Here is a 17,703-nt window from a genome sequence, read left to right on the forward strand (position 1 = left end):
AGTTGGCAACTTCATTAGCTCCTTCCCCCCATCCAGGGATGTACCCCATTAAATCTCACACTTCTGTTTAAGTGTTCACCTCACTGCCTCTATGGTCCATCACCTTCTCCTTCCAGTGTACATAGCTTCAATACCTTTGCTCAATATCTTTCTTCTGATCCTCCTCTTCTCTGAACCCACCTCCCTTTCAAGTCTTACTATTCCATTTTGGTCTTCCTCTTTTCAGTTATGCATCTAAGGAAAGTTATATCCCCTGTTTTTACTGTCTGGGCAATATAATTCTCTGTATGGGTCTTTGCCTAAATCTAAATGCCCTTTCTGCACGCCTTCGTTTCTTTTGCTAATTTTGCCTCTTCTTCTTCTTGTGCCTGTTTCTATTTCATGAATGCTATTCTTTTTGCTTTTAGTCTTTTGTCAGACTTCTTTAGTGAACCATAGTCCATCTCTTCATTCTCTTTCCCCTATAAAACTGCAGCTCAACACAATGATTTCTTATCATTTTAATGCTTTTTACTGCTGTCTATAGTTCTGCATCTCTTAGAGTTTTTACTCCTGGAAAGGATTCTTTAACATAATTATTCAGTTTTTAAAAGTCACACCTATTTTGGCCTAATGAAAAGGTAAGCACAACTGGCAAAGATCCCAGGAACAATACACATATTAGAACTCTGCACATGAAATGTTCTTCGTCATTTTAGTTGGGGGAAAAAGGGGTCTATTTCATTTTAAATGCTCTCTTTAGTGGATATTAGAAAATGAATATCATTTAAAAGATTTTTTTCCCCCCATATGCTTTAGGTGATCATGGAAATGCAGTAAGGAACAGATTGACTTCCACAGAGAACAAGTGCCTGCATTACACTGCAAAAAACTGGGTCATGCACATCTTAAAGGAACTATTTAGTACAACTGGGGGGAAAAAGACATTAAGAATAGAAATATGGTAGAATACTATCTCAATTAAAAAGAAACTATTAAGCAATAGGGATGGGAAGAGCTGGTATCTCTACTCAGTTTCGAGCCAATACAGAGCGTACTGTTAACCCGCCATTGGACGCGCATTTTCCCTTACCCCTTATTCAGTAAGGGGCGGAAAACGCGCGTCCAACCCGCCGAACCTAATAGGGCCATCAACATGCAAATGCATGTTGATGGCCCTATTAGGTATTCCTGCGCGATTCAGTAAGTAAAATGTGCAGCCAAGCCGCACATTTTACTTTCAGAAATTAGCGCCTACCCAAAAGTAGGCGCTAATTTCTTCGGGCACCGGGAAAGTGCACAGAAAAGCAGTAAAAACTGCTTTTCTGTGCACCCTCCGACTTAATATCATGGCAATATTAAGTCGGAGGCCCCGAAGGGTAAAAAAAGGGAAAAAAAAAGGAAAAAAATTTGAATTCGGCCGGCGTCTGTCAGGTCGAAAACTGGATGCTCAATTTTGCTGGCGTCCGATTTCCGAGCCTGTCAGTGAGCTTGAGAACCGACGCCGGCAAAATGGAGCGTCAGCTGTCAAGCCCGCTGACAGCCGGCGCTCCTGTCGAAAAGGAGGCGCTAGGGATGTGCTAGTGTTTCTACCACCGGACCTCATTTGAATACTGTATCACGCGCACAGGCGAGTGGCCTGTGCGCGCGCCGGGAGAGCAGGCGTTCGTTCTTCCACGGACTTTACTGAATCGGCCCGTATGAGAGACATGCCCTTGACTTTCCCAGCACATCTGAATGCTATTATAGGGAACACCCACAATATTTTGAGGCCTATTTTAAGCATGGCACTTAGATATGGGTAGACACTCAATAAATGTGATGAGCTGAGGAAACAACAGTAGCTCTTCCTAGGGTATCAGTTACAGAACTACAAAAATCTTCCATGTTTTATTAGTGCTATCAAAGTTATGTTTATGCATTTTTTTATAAATAAAAAAACATAATGCGCATTGAATTTTGAATGTTTTAATATGTCACTGTGGTTTTTATTTAGAGTTTCTGTGATAGTGTTTAGCTTTCTTTTGAAGGTGTATTCATTTTTTTATACCAGGTAACAATCAAATTATGCAATCTTATTTAAGCAATTATCCTTAGCATAAAACAATTTGTATTATTATCCTTAACTCAATGCAGCTTTTTCCATTAATATTGCTTCTTTTTTAAATGTTCTTATTTGATAACTACAAAAATCTTCCATGTTTTATTAGTGCTATCAAAGTTATGTTTATGCATTTTTTTATAAATAAAAAAACATAATGCGCATTGAATTTTGAATGTTTTAATATGTCACTGTGGTTTTTATTTAGAGTTTCTGTGATAGTGTTTAGCTTTCTTTTGAAGGTGTATTCATTTTTTTATACCAGGTAACAATCAAATTATGCAATCTTATTTAAGCAATTATCCTTAGCATAAAACAATTTGTATTATTATCCTTAACTCAATGCAGCTTTTTCCATTAATATTGCTTCTTTTTTAAATGTTCTTATTTGATAACTTCCTATGTAGCTTATTAGTAGGATATAACTTGGCTTTATTTCATGATGTTTTGCTTTGTTATATGATATCTGTTCAATCACTGATCGATATTTATTAGAACATTTAATTTATTGTTAATTGATATGTTCTTATGATCTAGTTTTGTTTTTGTAATTCGTTAATTTGCTTTAAATGTTTTAATTAGGCATTATTTGCACATTAGCTTAGGTGCATTACAAGAAAGGCAGTAAAAAAACATGTTTAAATAAATTACTATACTATATTATAAACTTCATGAGTGGCTTAGTTACAGTGTATGAAAATGAGCACAAAAGTAAAAAAGAACAAAGAAAAACAATACATTCTAAAAATAAAGGATAAAGAAAGAGAAAATGAGGAACCCCTCCTCCCAACAGAACAAGAAAAAAAGAGTTGAAAAGGCAAGAGAATGAAAGATAACAAATAAAAAAATATTTTACTTCTTGGAAGGTTCTGGTTTGATCCATGCTTTCTTCTAGGTATTTACAGAGTTTGCGGAGAGTTGCAGAAACATGGACCCGGGATTCCGTCTGGCCACTGTGACTCATGAATGAAAGAACCATTCCCACTCCTAAAATACAGCCGGTACTTGAAAGAAAAAAAAAAAGTAACAGTTTAAGAAAGTAGCTGTGCAAGTGAAGACTGGTTACTCTTACTTTGCTATTACACACAGACAGAAAACTGAGCTACAAAAACAAGTTGACTAATAGTTAACATTGAAACTGGATGATGTGTTTCCTGAAAGTTATAACAATAATAAAGGAATAACAACAAGAATACTCTCACATGCAATCAACATATAAAAATGAGAGAATTAAAATATATTATATATTTATATTTATATTTCAACAAATTGCTTTTATACAACTTTCAATATCTAATACATTCACATATCTACACGGAATTTAATACAATCTTCAATCACTATTATCGCTTAACATATTACACACAACCATACACATTCATACGACTTTCATGCAGACCACATCTCTAAAATCTTCCTAATAAGTGTTATCTAAAACACTGATTCTCAATCGGTGTGTCGCGTCTCCCGGTGTCCCACTGCCCCATTGTACCTTCCTTCTCCCTTTTTCAAGCCCCTGCGGACCAATTGGAAGTCTCCTTTCTTCCTACCCCCATTGCCCAATGGGAAGCCTCCTTCATTCTGCCTGCCCCCGCGCAGGCCAATCAGAAGCCTTCTCCCTTCTACCTGCCAGTGGGAGTAGGAAGAAGGGAGGAAGCCTTTGATTGGCCAGTGAGGCAGACATTGTTTAGCCCGGGGGTGGGATGGGAGGAATGGCAGTGTTGAACTCCCACGAAGCAAAGCCATCATGGGAGCTTATCCCTGTGGCGGCGAAGAGGAAAACCTGACCCAGACAAAACAAGGCTGCCATGGGAGCTCATCCCCGTAGCGGTGAAAAAGAAAACACAGCCCCAACGAAGCAAGGTCGCCACGGGAACTCATCCCCATGGCGGTGAAGAGGAAACCCGACCCTGACCGAGGCCATCACAGGAGCCCATCCTTTTGGCGGTGAAAAAAGAAGGCCCACTGGAGTAAAGCCGCGGCAGAACTGGAGAACATCCCTGCAGTGAAGGAAGAAGTGGTTTTTGGTGAGAGATTGTGTGTGTGTGTGTGGGTGTGAAGGGGTGCCTGGGTGAGAGCTTGTGTATGTGGGTGTGAATGGGTGCCTGAGTGAGAGCTTGTGTCTGTGGGTGTGAATGGGTGAGAGCTTATGTCTGGGGGTGTGAATGGGTGAGAGCTTGTGTGTGTGGGTGTGAATGGAAGCCTAGGTGAGAGCTTGTGGGTCTGAATCGGTGCCTGGGTGAGAGCTGGTGTGAATGGGTGCGAGGGCATTTGTGTGTGATTGAGAGCTTGTATATAAGAGAGCATGTGTTTCTGTGTGAGAGAGAGACTGGTCAGGAAGATGACCTGTATGAGAGAGTGTGTGTGTGTGTGTGCGTGTGCGTGTGTGTGCACTAAGGAAGAGGACTGTGAAGACAGAGCTTCAGCAGCCCTTGCTGCTTCTGGTGAGTGCTATTGGCCTGGAAGGGAAAGGAGTATGAGAGTTGCTGGAGAGGGTAAGTAAAGGTGGCTTTTTAAATTTATTTTTCTTGATTGACTGCCATTTTAATTATTGGATATTATGCGATATCTGTTTTGAAATATTTTATTGATATTTGGATATGTTTTAATAATTTTTATGCGTTTTTAATTGTTGGATATTATTCTGTTCAGCAGCTGTTTTGTAACATTTTTAGTATAGCTTTACAATTATTTCTGTGTGGGGCTCTATAGCAGCTTGGCTTATTCTGTTTTCCCAATAGGAAATGTATTAGTGTTTAGGGCCTGGTTTAATAGTTTTATTTCTTAGATAGGGTTGTTACTGTCTGAGTGTGTTGCATAATATGGTGTAACTTTGTGCGGGTTAGTTTGTGTGCATTATTGCAAATCCTGAGAGTCTGTTAGGTGCTATATTTCTCTTTCCATTTCTCCAGGTTCGCACTGCATGCAGACCGGCATTTTTGGTTTTCCATTCAGTTTCTGTCTCCATATTTATAATTTGTGGTTATTCTGTACTTGGTGAAGGTCAGTTCTGGGTGTGTGACCGAGGTGAGGTATTTTACTAGCATGTAGGCATTTGTATCAATCTTATTTGTTGTGTTTTCTCAATAGGATATGCATTAGTGGTAAATTACTGTCTTTTCATAAGGAAGGCTATTGTGCCTGGTAGTAAAGGGAGCTTGTTTTGCATTTACTGAGATGTCATCAGAACCAGAATATCTTATTTGTATGGCGAGTTGTACAGGGTAATGCCCTAGATCTGCTCTGCACTCATTATAACTTGGTGTGTGCTTTATGAGCCTTGGGGGACTGGCTCCTGAGCAGTCAATGTTTTGCTGATGTGCCTGCGGAGCAATGTTTTGCTTCACCTTATGACTTGCAATTTTTACTTCATGCAAGTGCTAAGGATCTCCCCCCTTATATTTTGCAGAATATCTTGGTAAAATATATGCAGTTTGGCTGGAAATCTGTAAGACAGAAGTTGTCACTCTCTTGGAAATTCACGCCCTGGTTGCCAATATGTGCTTTTCCTTGGTTTCTCCCTAGGAAGGAGAACATATTTTATATGGCTCAGCAATGCAGGGTATAATGCCTTCCATGATTTTATTGATTATCAACACCACAGAATTTATTATTTTCTTCCCTGTCAGGAGCTGTTTGGTTTTGAATCTTGCAACTTTTTTCAATATTTACTAATTTCTAGTTTTAGTAATAAAAATCTGGACCTCGGTCGGGTCCATTTCAAAGATTGTTGCCCTTTTTTCAGGGAAGGAATTAATCTTTGGCAGGATTACATAAATTTCTCTATTCTATCACTTCTTACAAAAACAGTTTGTATTCTGGTAGGGTTATGAAATCTGGATTTGGGGCTGGAGGCTAGATGATGATGATTTTTTTGACTGGCATTGCTGAGTTCTATGAAAATATCCTCTCAATTGGACTATGAGAACAGTATTTGTGCGTTCTCCATCGGTTAATTATCTCCTCTCACAGAGTTTATCAGATGAAAATTATTTCCTCCCTGAGATGCATAAAATGTTCCACAGATACTTCCACTTTGAGTCATGGGCTTTGCGAGTGTTCTCCAATTCATAGTTTTTGGGAATCTGGGTGTTCAAATTTATGTTGGAATTAATAGGGTCTATGCTTTCTTTGGCAGATTCTTTAGGTATCATGGGAATATTTTCTAATGAGATAACATGCAGCAACTATGATTGTAAATTCCCGATTAAAGGAACATGCATTACTAGGAAATGTATCTTATATAAGTGGATTCAGACTGAGGCGCCATTGTTAGATTTTTGGTTTGTGGAAATGTTGGGTCTTTTGAATTTGGAGTACCGGTCATGGACCAAGACCTTGCGGGGTCGGAAGAATGCATTTCCCAGAATATGGACCTCCTTTATTAAACGTCTACCAGATTCTCTACAGGGAAGATTTCAGCATGTTATTTCCTCAGATGCAGCCGTTTGATTTGTTTGTTCTTCTGGATTTGCCTCAGGTTCTATTTCAGGTAGAAAAGAGGGTGGAGTGAGTTTGAGATTGGAGGCTTTGAAACTTTATGACTCGATTATCTATTGTTAATATTCCTTGTTTCTCTTATGTTATTGCTTTATGTTGAAAATTCAATAAAGAAATATATACAAAAAACAATGGCACTGGTTGACCATAAGACTTGTATGTGTATGTAAGTGCAATTTGCGCATATTTTGGACTTTTATAAAATATGGAATACACGAGTACAGGCTACTTATGTGCTTATATGCTAATTTTTACATGCATGTTTTGAAAATTCACTTATTAAATATTTTGAATTCTTAGGGTAATAATGCACAAAGTCACTTGAGGCTCAAAGTACAGCCAAGAAGCACTTTTAATTGTCCCAAATATTAAGATTTTAAGAAAAGTAAAGCTGAGGGTTACAGCTTTTTTTTTTTTTTAAACTATGGCTTCTACTCTTTGGAATACATTTTGGAAATAAGGCTTGAATCTAACTACTTGTTCTTCCTATGAGATTAAAAGGAGAAGGATGATGAAAATCTGTTTGGTTACTTTCTTGCTTAAGTAAGGATTTTCTTTCTGTGTTATGTCTAGAAAACCTAAAGGATTTTCTACTAGAAGGAGTAATCCAATTCTTTGCAAGTGGAACAGAGTGAGTAGATAACAGTAGTATTGGGTTTTGGCTCCACCATATGGGAGATTTAGATGGTGTTCTTTAACAGCTTATAAGCCCTTGCCACCATCCTTAGGCGTGGATTTTCTGTTGACCATTTCAGAGGCAGCATGTCTTGCGCTATTCCCAGTTTTGGTTAATTTTTCCTGGGAAAACTCTCTGGGGTTTTCTTGAATTGAAGCCTGGGTAAAGGAATGATGACCAAATACCTTTTCCCCTTATTTCTGTCCATGGTTTTGGAAACCTTTTGTTATTTGAAGAAAAATTTTGAATCACCCTTCCTGCCTCTGGTTTGGTTTTCCTTTCTGTTTAAGAATTTTTCTATTTGTTAATTTTTGCTGATTGCCCTAGGGCCCTGGGATTCAGAATTTTTGCCATCTGGAGGAAGTGGTGTCTTGCACCATGCCTTTCCATGCCACTCATCATTTTTGTCGATCTTCTCTGCACTTTCTCCAGTGCAACTATAATCTTTTTTGAAATGCGGCGACTAGAATTGCACACAGTATTCAAGATGCAGTCTCACCATGGAATGATACAGAGGCATTATGACAACCATTGTTTTATTTGCCATTCCCTTCTTAATAATTCTTAACAGTCCGGGGGTTTAACTGCTTCTCAACATGGGTCCGTTTAACTACCTCTCAATATGGGTCCTCTCAGCATAAGTCCAACAAAAGATATCTTCGTTTGACCTTATAAAAAAGCTTCCTCAGGGACTAAATATTATCAAAGCTGTTTAACTTCTATGTGCATTTCGCCTTACAAGAAGGCTTCCTCAAAGACTGAATGTTATCAAAGCTGTTTGAACTTTCATGTCCATTCACTCATATGGATACAAAATATCTCACGTTTCAATCCGTTACTTTTGTAACATAAACAGAGAACTTCTTTTAAATACACACCGGCCCGCGTTTAATTCATTTATAAACCAGTGAAGTGAACTTCTTTCCCCGACACGCCAAAAAACTGAAAGACTGAAAACAGAAGTGCTCGCCTGCTGCGCTGCACCACAGAGTTAGAGAACTCGCTTCACATACTCAACTTTAAAGAAGACTACGTGATCGAACGTGACGCATTGTCGGGCACCAAGCCTTTTTATAAGGTGAAACGAAGATATCTTTTGTTGGACTTATGCTGAGAGGACCCATATTGAGAGGTAGTTAAACGGACCCATGTTGAGAAGCAGTTAAACCCCCAGACTTAGGATCCATTTTCAGAATTTATCAAATATAATCAGATCTATGGGGCTCATTTTCTAAGAGGTTTGCACGCGATAAGGGACCTTTCACGTGCGAAAGGTCCCTTATCGCGTGCGATGCCAGGATGGGGGTGGAGTCAGCCCCGGAAGAGGAGGAGTCGGGGCGTCACCGGGCCCGATTCTGCGCCGACGCCACGGACAGCGAAAAGGTAAGGCCCTTTTCGCGTCCTATTTCGCTCCCAATAGCTACACCTCCTATGGTGGCGCTATTGGGTGCGAAACTGGCAGCGATCGCACCGCAATGGTGCGATCGCTGCCGGCTAGTGCAGGCCCATCCCCTGTTTCGGCCCCCCGCCCCTCATTTCCTAAAGTATCGCAGGCCCAATGTGAAGAAATTTATGATCTGGACTCACTTTTTAGTATTGGGAATTTGCAATTCAAGTTTGGAAATAAATGATTTGTCAATTATTGTATTTTATGTACATTGCTAATTCAAATGCAATTTGTTTTTTGTTTTTTTTTAAAATAAGGGCATGAATGGTTGTATGTGTGTGTTAGCTTAGTTTTTAGAGTGTCTACATAGGTAAGTGTGTTATCTTGCTCAATAAATGTTATACATATTGTGAATGTGTTATCTCTCTGTTGTGTGATAGATCTATAAGTAAGTAATAAGGGAGTATTTATAATTGTGACTGTCACGGTTGGGCTCCGGTCAGGAGTCGAGAACACCACTAACAGGGGTGTCTCTGGGTGGAGAGAGGCAGGGTTGCAGAAGAGTCCAGATGCTGGCTGGTGCAGGCAGGAATGAATGAACCCTATGGGCAAGTGGGAAGGTGGAATAGGCAAATGGAGTTTCACACTGACAGGAGATACCTAATATCAGATGCATGAAGGTAAGGGTGAACTTAAGTGCTGATACTGCATGGAGGTATGTATGAATGTGAATGCAGGTACAGGTGTACAGGAAACTGGAACTGGGTGCTGGTAAGGATGAATTCAGGAAGCGTGCAGGTAAGAGTGATAATGGCTGGAGGTATAAGTGACCGAGAAGAGAAAACAAGACTGACAGAGAACGGTACAGACAAACCAGGACAGCACTGACAATGAACATAAAACACATAGGCCCGAAGGCAGCAGAGCAGGGCAAAGGGCCCGTAGGCCACGCACACACCCTGTAGGCAGAGGGCCCGTAGGCCACGCACACACCCTGTAGGCAGAGGGCCCGTAGGCCACGCACACACACAGAAGGCAGAGAGCCCGTAGGCCACACACACACACAGAAGGCAGAGGGCCCGTAGGCCACACACACACACAGAAGGCAGAGGGCCCGTAGGCCACACACACACACAGAAGGCAGAGGGCCCGTAGGCCACACACACACACAGAAGGCAGAGGGCCCGTAGGCCACACACACACACAGAAGGCAGAGGGCCCGTAGACCACACACACACAGAAGGCAGAGGGCCCGTAGGCCACACACACACACAGAAGGCAGAGGGCCCGTAGGCCACACACACATACAGAAGGCAGGGGGCCCGTAGGCCACACACACATACAGAAGGCAGGGGGCCCGTAGGCCACACACACACACAGAGCAAGGCGAGTCAGGTCAGAAGGCCCGTAGGCCAAACACAGCAAGCAAGGCAATACAGAACAGGACAGAAGGCCCGAAGGCCAAACACCGCAAGCAAGGCAACACAGAAGCAGACAGAAGGCCGGAAGGCCAAGCACGGGAGGCTAGAGCAGGGAGCCCAGGTGAGCTCAATGCTGAAGCGCCGATGGTACTGCTAGACAGGGTTATAAAGACAAGACTGGTGTATAGAGTAGACAGGAAGGAAGGAGCGGGCCAGCCAGAAGGACATGCTCGTGGAGGACCTCTGGTGGTGAGGCGGCTACATAGCAGGCATAGCCGTAACAGTGACCCTCTGTGTTAATTTACCTTGCTTAAAGATAAGCATTGTCCAATCAGAGTTAAGTTCTTTGTTTCAACAAAGCCAGAGGTAAATAGTTGAGCCGTGTCAAAGTTTATAATCCTGTTTTTCTGAAATGTCTGCATTTTCCAGTCTTTCAAGTTGCAGTGGAAAATTCACAAAGGCATTGCTACTGTTACTTCCTCTTAAATTGGTTTGATTCAGAGAAAAAGGTTCTTGGCATAACTCAGATTTGTGGCTTATTGCACTTACAACATCATGATTATCACTGGCAGAAACAGCATGCACAATTTTTTTTTTCACAAGCATTAGCATATGCATTGCTATGCAACAGTATGATACTTTTATAAACATTTAATACTGCGCCCTCCTCACCAGAACATTAGAAATACCAGAAAAAACAAATGATGTTGTATTAATGAACTTGTTAAATTGTTCTCCAACAATATGTTACTTAGCTATCTAAGGGGGTTATTTTCTAACCCTATCGCACACGAAAAGGGACTTTTTGCACGTGAAAAGTCCCTTTTCGCATGCGATAGCTGGATCGGGGCGGAGTCGGGGCGGCACCGGAAGAGGAGGAGTCGGGGCGGCGTCATGGTGGACGCTGCGGAAACTTTGCTGGCGGCGATAAGGTAAGACCCCTTATCACTGTCAGTAGTGCGCCCAATAGCACCACATTTCACGATGGCGCTATTGGGTGTGAAGGCCGGCAGCGATAACACCACGATGGTGCGATCGCTGCCGGCTTTTGCAGGTCTGTCCCCCGTTACCACGCGATTCATAAACATTTGCGATCTTAGAAAATCCAGCCCTAAGTCATGTTCTATTAATAACCGCAATGAAGATATTAGAATTCGTTTTGTAACTGACATATAATTGCTCACACTGGTCCAATCATCTTTGAATAGCAGGCATTCCCCAAGATAGATAGATATAATCGTACTACTACTACTGTCTGCTTACAGCTCCACAAACATAAATTATTATAAATTATTAATCCAATTGAACTTCTAAGGAGTCCAATAAACTCCATGTAAGATTTTACATCCTATTAATCTAGAATTAATATCTCCAATATAATCTTTCAAAAAAGAGTATTTCCATTTGTCAAGAGATAATGGTAAATTAATATTTGCCATTTATTACTGAGATCAGCATGGTCTTTCTTGAGAGATACAGCGTTAATGAGCACTGTTAGGAAACTATGCAGCAGAGAACAAGAAAATTAAAAGCAAATTTAAGGGAGGCCTTACATAATCTAATTCTGGTTTGACAATACTGGTAAAATTCCTCAGAAATGGGATTAAATTTAGCTGAAAACTCAGAAGGTTAATAGTAGTTTATAAGCAAAGAAATAGTCCTAAACTTTGTGAAATGTGAAAAAAAATAATGCACTGATTTTATGAAGCTATAATAGATATCAATTAATCTCACTCTTTGGAGAGACGTGACAAGTATATTCTACCTTTTACTGTACACTTCCCTTGCAAGCTAACCCTAATTTCCAAAAGGCCCACTACACACTATTATTATTGAGTGTTTTATTAACTGTCATTCTATGTGAGAATCACTAGATCACTACTAAATCAAAGACTACATCAAAATTTGTGGTTACATCCATATCATATGTAAAAATATTCCATCTCGCCACATCCAGTCCAACAATATCTAGAGAAGCTTGCATTTATCTTCTTAATGTTCCTGAGGGTCAATGCAGTGTGTGTGTTTAGCTTATAGGTTGCTAAAATTATATACCGGTAACTATCTCTAGCAGAATCTTGTGCAACCCTTAAAATATTTTTTTCTAATTCTTAGCTTTAAGATGCGATCTTATATCCTTCTCTCAATTTCCTTTGTTTAGTATATCCATATTTCCTTGTAAACATTTAAGAACATAAGAACATGCCATACTGGGTCAGACCAAGGGTCCATCAAGCCCAGCATCCTGTTTCCAACAGTGGCCAATCCAGGCCATAAGAACCTGGCAAGTACCCAAAAACTAAGTCTATTCCACGTTACCGTTGCTAATGGCAGTGGCTATTCTCTAGGTGAACTTAATAGTAGGTAATGGACTTCTCCTCCAAGAACTTATCCAATCCTTTTTTAAACACAGCTATACTAACTGCACTAACCACATCCTCTGGCAACAAATTCCAGAGTTTAATTGTGCGTTGAGTGAAAAAGAACTTTCTCCGATTAGTTTTAAATGTGCCCCATGCTAACTTCATGGAGTGCCCCCTAGTCTTTCTATTATCTGAAAGAGTAAATAACCGATTCACATCTACCCGTTCTAGACCTCTCATGATTTTAAACACCTCTATCATATCCCCCCTCAGCCGTCTCTTCTCCAAGCTGAAAAGTCCTAACCTCTTAAGTCTTTCCTCATAGGGGAGCTGTTCCATTCCCTTTATCATTTTGGTAGCCCTTCTCTGTACCTTCTCCATCACAATTATATCTTTTTTGAGATGCGGCGACCAGAATTGTACACAGTATTCAAGTTGTGGTCTCACCATGGAGCGATACAGAGGCATTATGACATTTTCCGTTTTATTCACCATTCCCTTTCTAATAATTCCCAACATTCTGTTTGCTTTTTTTTGACTGCCGCAGCACACTGAACTGACGATTTCAATGTGTTATCCACTATGACGCCTAGATCTCTTTCTTGGGTTGTAGCACCTAATATGGAACCCAACATTGTGTAATTATAGCATGGGTTATTTTTCCCTATATGTATCACCTTGCACTTATCCACATTAAATTTCATCTGCCATTTGGATGCCCAATTTTCCAGTCTCACAAGGTCTTCTTGCAATTTATCACAATCTGCTTGTGATTTAACTACTCTAAACAATTTTGTGTCATCTGCAAATTTGATTATCTCACTCGTAGTATTTCTTTCCAGATCATTTATAAATATATTAAAAAGTAAGGGTCCCAATACAGATCCCTGAGGCACTCCACTGACCACTCCCTTCCACTGAGAAAATTGTCCATTTAATCCTACTCTCTGTTTCCTGTCTTTTAGCCAGTTTGCAATCCACAAAAGGACATCGCCACCTATCCCATGACTTTTTACTTTTCCTAGAAGCCTCTCATGAGGAACTTTGTCAAACGCCTTCTGAAAATCCAAGTATACTACATCTACTGGTTCACCTTTATCCACATGTTTATTAACTCCTTCAAAAAAGTGAAGCAGATTTGTGAGGCAAGACTTGCCTTGGGTAAAGCCATGCTGACTTTGTTCCATTAAACCATGTCTTTCTATATGTTCTGTGATTTTGATGTTTAGAACACTTTCCATTATTTTTCCTGGCACTGAAGTCAGGCTAACCAGTCTGTAGTTTCCCGGATCGCCCCTGGAGCCCTTTTTAAATATTGGGGTTACATTAGCTATCCCTCCAGTCTTCAGGTACAATGGATGATTTTAATGATAGGTTACAAATTTTTACTAATAGGTCTGAAATTTCATTTTTTAGTTCCTTCAGAACTCTGGGGTGTATACCATCCGGTCCAGGTGATTTACTACTCTTCAGTTTATCAATCAGGTCTATCACATCTTCTAGGTTCACCATGACTTGGTTCAGTCCATCTGAATCATTACCCACGAAAACCTTCTCCAGTACGGGTACTTCCCAAACATCCTCTTCAGTAAACACTGAAGCAAAGAAATCATTTAATCTTTCCGCGATGGCCTTATCTTCTTTAAGTGCCCCTTTAACCCCTCGATCATCTAACGGTCCAACTGACTCCCTCACAGGCTTTCTGCTTCGGATATATTTAAAAAGGTTTTTACTATGAGATTTTGCCTCTACGGCAAACTTCTTTTCAAATTCTCTCTTAGCCTGTCTTATCAATGTCTTACATTTAACTTGCCAATGTTTATGCATTATCCTATTTTCTTCTGTTGGATCCTTCTTCCAATTTTTGAATGAAGATCTTTTGGCTAAAATAGCTTCTTTCACCTCCCCTTTTAACCATGCCAGTAATCGTTTTGCCTGCTTTCCACCTTTCTTAATGTGTGGAATACATCTGGACTGTCCTTCTAGAATGGTATTTTTTAACAATGAGGGACTAAAAAAGCAGCAAGGAAGGTTGCTTAATAAAGCCGTGAGAGCAAAAGTACACAATAAGCAACCAAATGTCCGATCTTATACAACTTTATTGTGTAGAAACAATGTATGCAAATGAGCACAAGAGCCGTGGATTTGCATACTGTTCCTCTTCCAGTCGTTAATTCAAATTTGATCATATTATGATCACTATTGCCAAGCGGCCCCATCACCGTTACCTCTCTCACAAAGTCCTGTGCTCCACTGAGAATTAGATCTAAAATTGCTCCCTCTCTCATCGGTTCCTGAACCAATTGCTCCATAAAGCTATCATTTATTCCATCCAGGAACGTTATCTCTCTAGCATGTCCCAATGATACATTTACCCAGTCAATATTGAGGTAATTGAAGTCTCATATCTGAGCGAAAGACGTTTTCAAATTTGTGATAAAGAAAAAGAAAATACCTCTGTTTGGAGAGACATTAAGACAATGCTGTTCAACCTCTACCTCAATCCACCTTGCAAACTGCTTGCTGGTTTAGGTCTAAAAATTTTTAATTTATGCTGATGACATCCAGTTTTTTATTCCAATAAAAAACTCCATGACTAATGCATTCATTGAACAATCTCAAAATGTTTCTGGGTGCCATTAACAGGTGCATCTTTTTTTTAATCATTTTTGTTCAGTTTGACACAAGGAATGCATCAATGAAAAGCCATGTATCATGGTCATCAGCTTGATACACATACATAACCAAATAGTATATTGATACAGTATTGTACTTTAGAGCTGGCATCATTATATAACACATCAGTAATATCAAGAACAGTAATAATACCAAAACTTTTCTCTAAATTTCCCACAATTTGCATCTCCCATGTCAAACTAACATTTTCTTTATATATACTGCATAATAACAATATTGTTACCAATATTACTATTATATCCATCTTCACAAAACACCTCATCACACTCATACTTCCATACGATACACCAATCATACCTCCTTCCATTCCCTCTCTACTCTTCATATCTCCACTCTCTACCAGCCACTTCCAAACTACCAATCAATTACAAATCCTTGAGCTTCAGCTAAAGCTCTTAGTTTACCTGGTAAAGACTGAAGTTAGACCATGCACAACCATAATCCTTCCCCTCTACATTTATTGTATTCACATCAATCCAATCCAGAATCATATAGTCAGTTACATCATAACCCTTTATCACTAAACATTTCAAAAACAAAGATCATAATGTTGTCCCGGACCAAGGATACTCCAGATACTATAAAATTTGAATTTGAAAAACAGTTTGTGAATTAGGAGCTAAACCTTTCGCTGAATACTCATATCCAAAATATAATCCAATCAGGAAACATGACATTATGCATGTTAAAACATCTAAAACCTTTATTAAGTACAGAAGATTTCAGAACAGTATTGGAATCACTGATCTTTGCAGGGGCAGATTACTACAATTCCCTGTTGCTGGGAGTTCCTGCCTCCAGTTTGCATTCCCTTCAACTATTACAAAATTATGCAACCCGATTACTTTCAGGAAAAAAAATATAATCATATTACCCAAGTACTTGCTGCTTTCTATTGGCTTCCACTGACTTTAATCTTAATTCACAAATTAACACCACAAATATTCCATGGGCAGATGCCACACTGCAAATTTATACCCTTTCAAGAATGCTAAGATCACGGAATAAAAGCTTCTTGGAGGTCTCCATAATTTGGCAGGCACACATTGGAAAAGTGAGAGACAGGACCTTTTCTATAGCTGGCCAGGCTCTGTGGAATACCCTGCCAGAGCAGCTTAGAATGCAAAGTGATACTAAGGCATTCAAAAAAGGTATAAAAGCCTGGCTCTACACACAGGAATTTGCAGTACACAGTGCAGCAGCTTAATGAAGAATGGCAAAACAGCAATCCACCAGCAGAAGATATTGTACTGTCCACCATATGTTTTGTTGTTCTTTGTTCTGTTTATTTCTGTGTATTATTCTCTTTTCTCCTATATTTCCTGTAGTTGCATGTTTTGAAATCTGTATCTATTTAATCTAGCTAGTGTTTTCAGACTCCTGGATAGTGTATTGAAATATCTGGTGTTAAAGTTTTAAGGGAAGTTGGATAGGGTGACTCACAAGGCTCTGCAGGGGTTGATTAAGAAGTAATTTAAATAGAAGAGAGAAAATTGGTCAGGTGCCTCTCCCAAGGCACACATACCTGTGCTTGTGACCAGAGAAGTTTCATTTTTAATTTGCTAGCCATAATATAGACTGATTTATGCTGACATTGTTTTCTTTTCTCCTATATTTCCTGTTGCTGCATGTTTTGAAATATCTATTTAATCTAGATAGTGTTTTTAGGCTCCTGGCTAGTGTGTATTGAAATAACTGTTTGTAATTTGGAGCACAAAGGGCTGCTATCTGTAGGAGTTGTTTGTTCCCTCCTACCCTGCCGCCCCCCCAGGTTCCTTCTTCCTAAACAGTTGATCTAAGGACTTGGTTAAGTACCAATCTAACAACTTGTATAATAGTCACTATTAGCAGAATGGCTTTTTTTTCAGGGTAACATTTGTGGTGCATATGTCCCAAGTCCTACCATTTGGAGACTTAAGATTTGTCCAATTTGTTTTCAGTTGACTGTAATGAAAAAGCAGGTGATGCATTTGAAAGAGGAATTGTTCAGATTTCAAAAAACCTGCCCTTTCTTGATGCAATCAGAATATCTTCCTTAGCTTCCTCAGAAGATTCAGAATGCCAAGAATAAATGGTTTACTGTGGAATCTGGTAGAACAAGACATGTGACTATAAGACACATCATCTCCTCAAATGAACAGCATCCTGAATACCCACCCTCACTCCCAGAGAATTCAGACATCCAAGATTCAGAACCCCATGAATAACTGGATTACAGTCGGCTCTGACAGAATAAGGCCTGTGATGAAGAGACACCCACTCTCTCGACTGGTTACCCTTACATAATGTTCTTTCTGCTTTGGAAAATGAAGCCACAGCAACAGAACATGAAGTGATATGCGAAAGGGAAGTAGTCACCCAATGCACGCAGAAATTTGATGGGGACACAATGGTTAAATGCATTTCAGGATGCTCAACTAAAATGCACTTCCTTACCAGTAGCAGGAACTCCTAGGACAGCAGGATGTTAGTCCTCACCTATGGGTGACATCATCCGATGGAGCCCTGCATGGAAAATGTTTGTCAAAATTTCTAGAAGCTTTGACCAGCAGACTGAGCATGACCAGCCTGCTACTATC

General features: G+C 39.9%; 1 protein-coding gene across 1 annotated transcript in view; it reads right to left on the reverse strand.

Moving 5' to 3' along the window:
• The window catches only part of FOCAD (focadhesin), a 788,759-nt gene that overhangs the window by 249,475 nt on the left and 521,581 nt on the right, over window positions 1–17,703 (reverse strand). Inside the window, exon 29 of the mRNA XM_029606912.1 lies at window positions 2,937–3,084. Coding sequence (XP_029462772.1) covers window positions 2,937–3,084 — 148 coding nt within the window. The remainder of the gene's footprint in view (window positions 1–2,936; window positions 3,085–17,703) is intronic.

Source organism: Rhinatrema bivittatum, chromosome 1 (genome assembly GCF_901001135.1).
Source record: "Rhinatrema bivittatum chromosome 1, aRhiBiv1.1, whole genome shotgun sequence".
Taxonomy (NCBI): Eukaryota; Metazoa; Chordata; class Amphibia; order Gymnophiona; family Rhinatrematidae; genus Rhinatrema; species Rhinatrema bivittatum.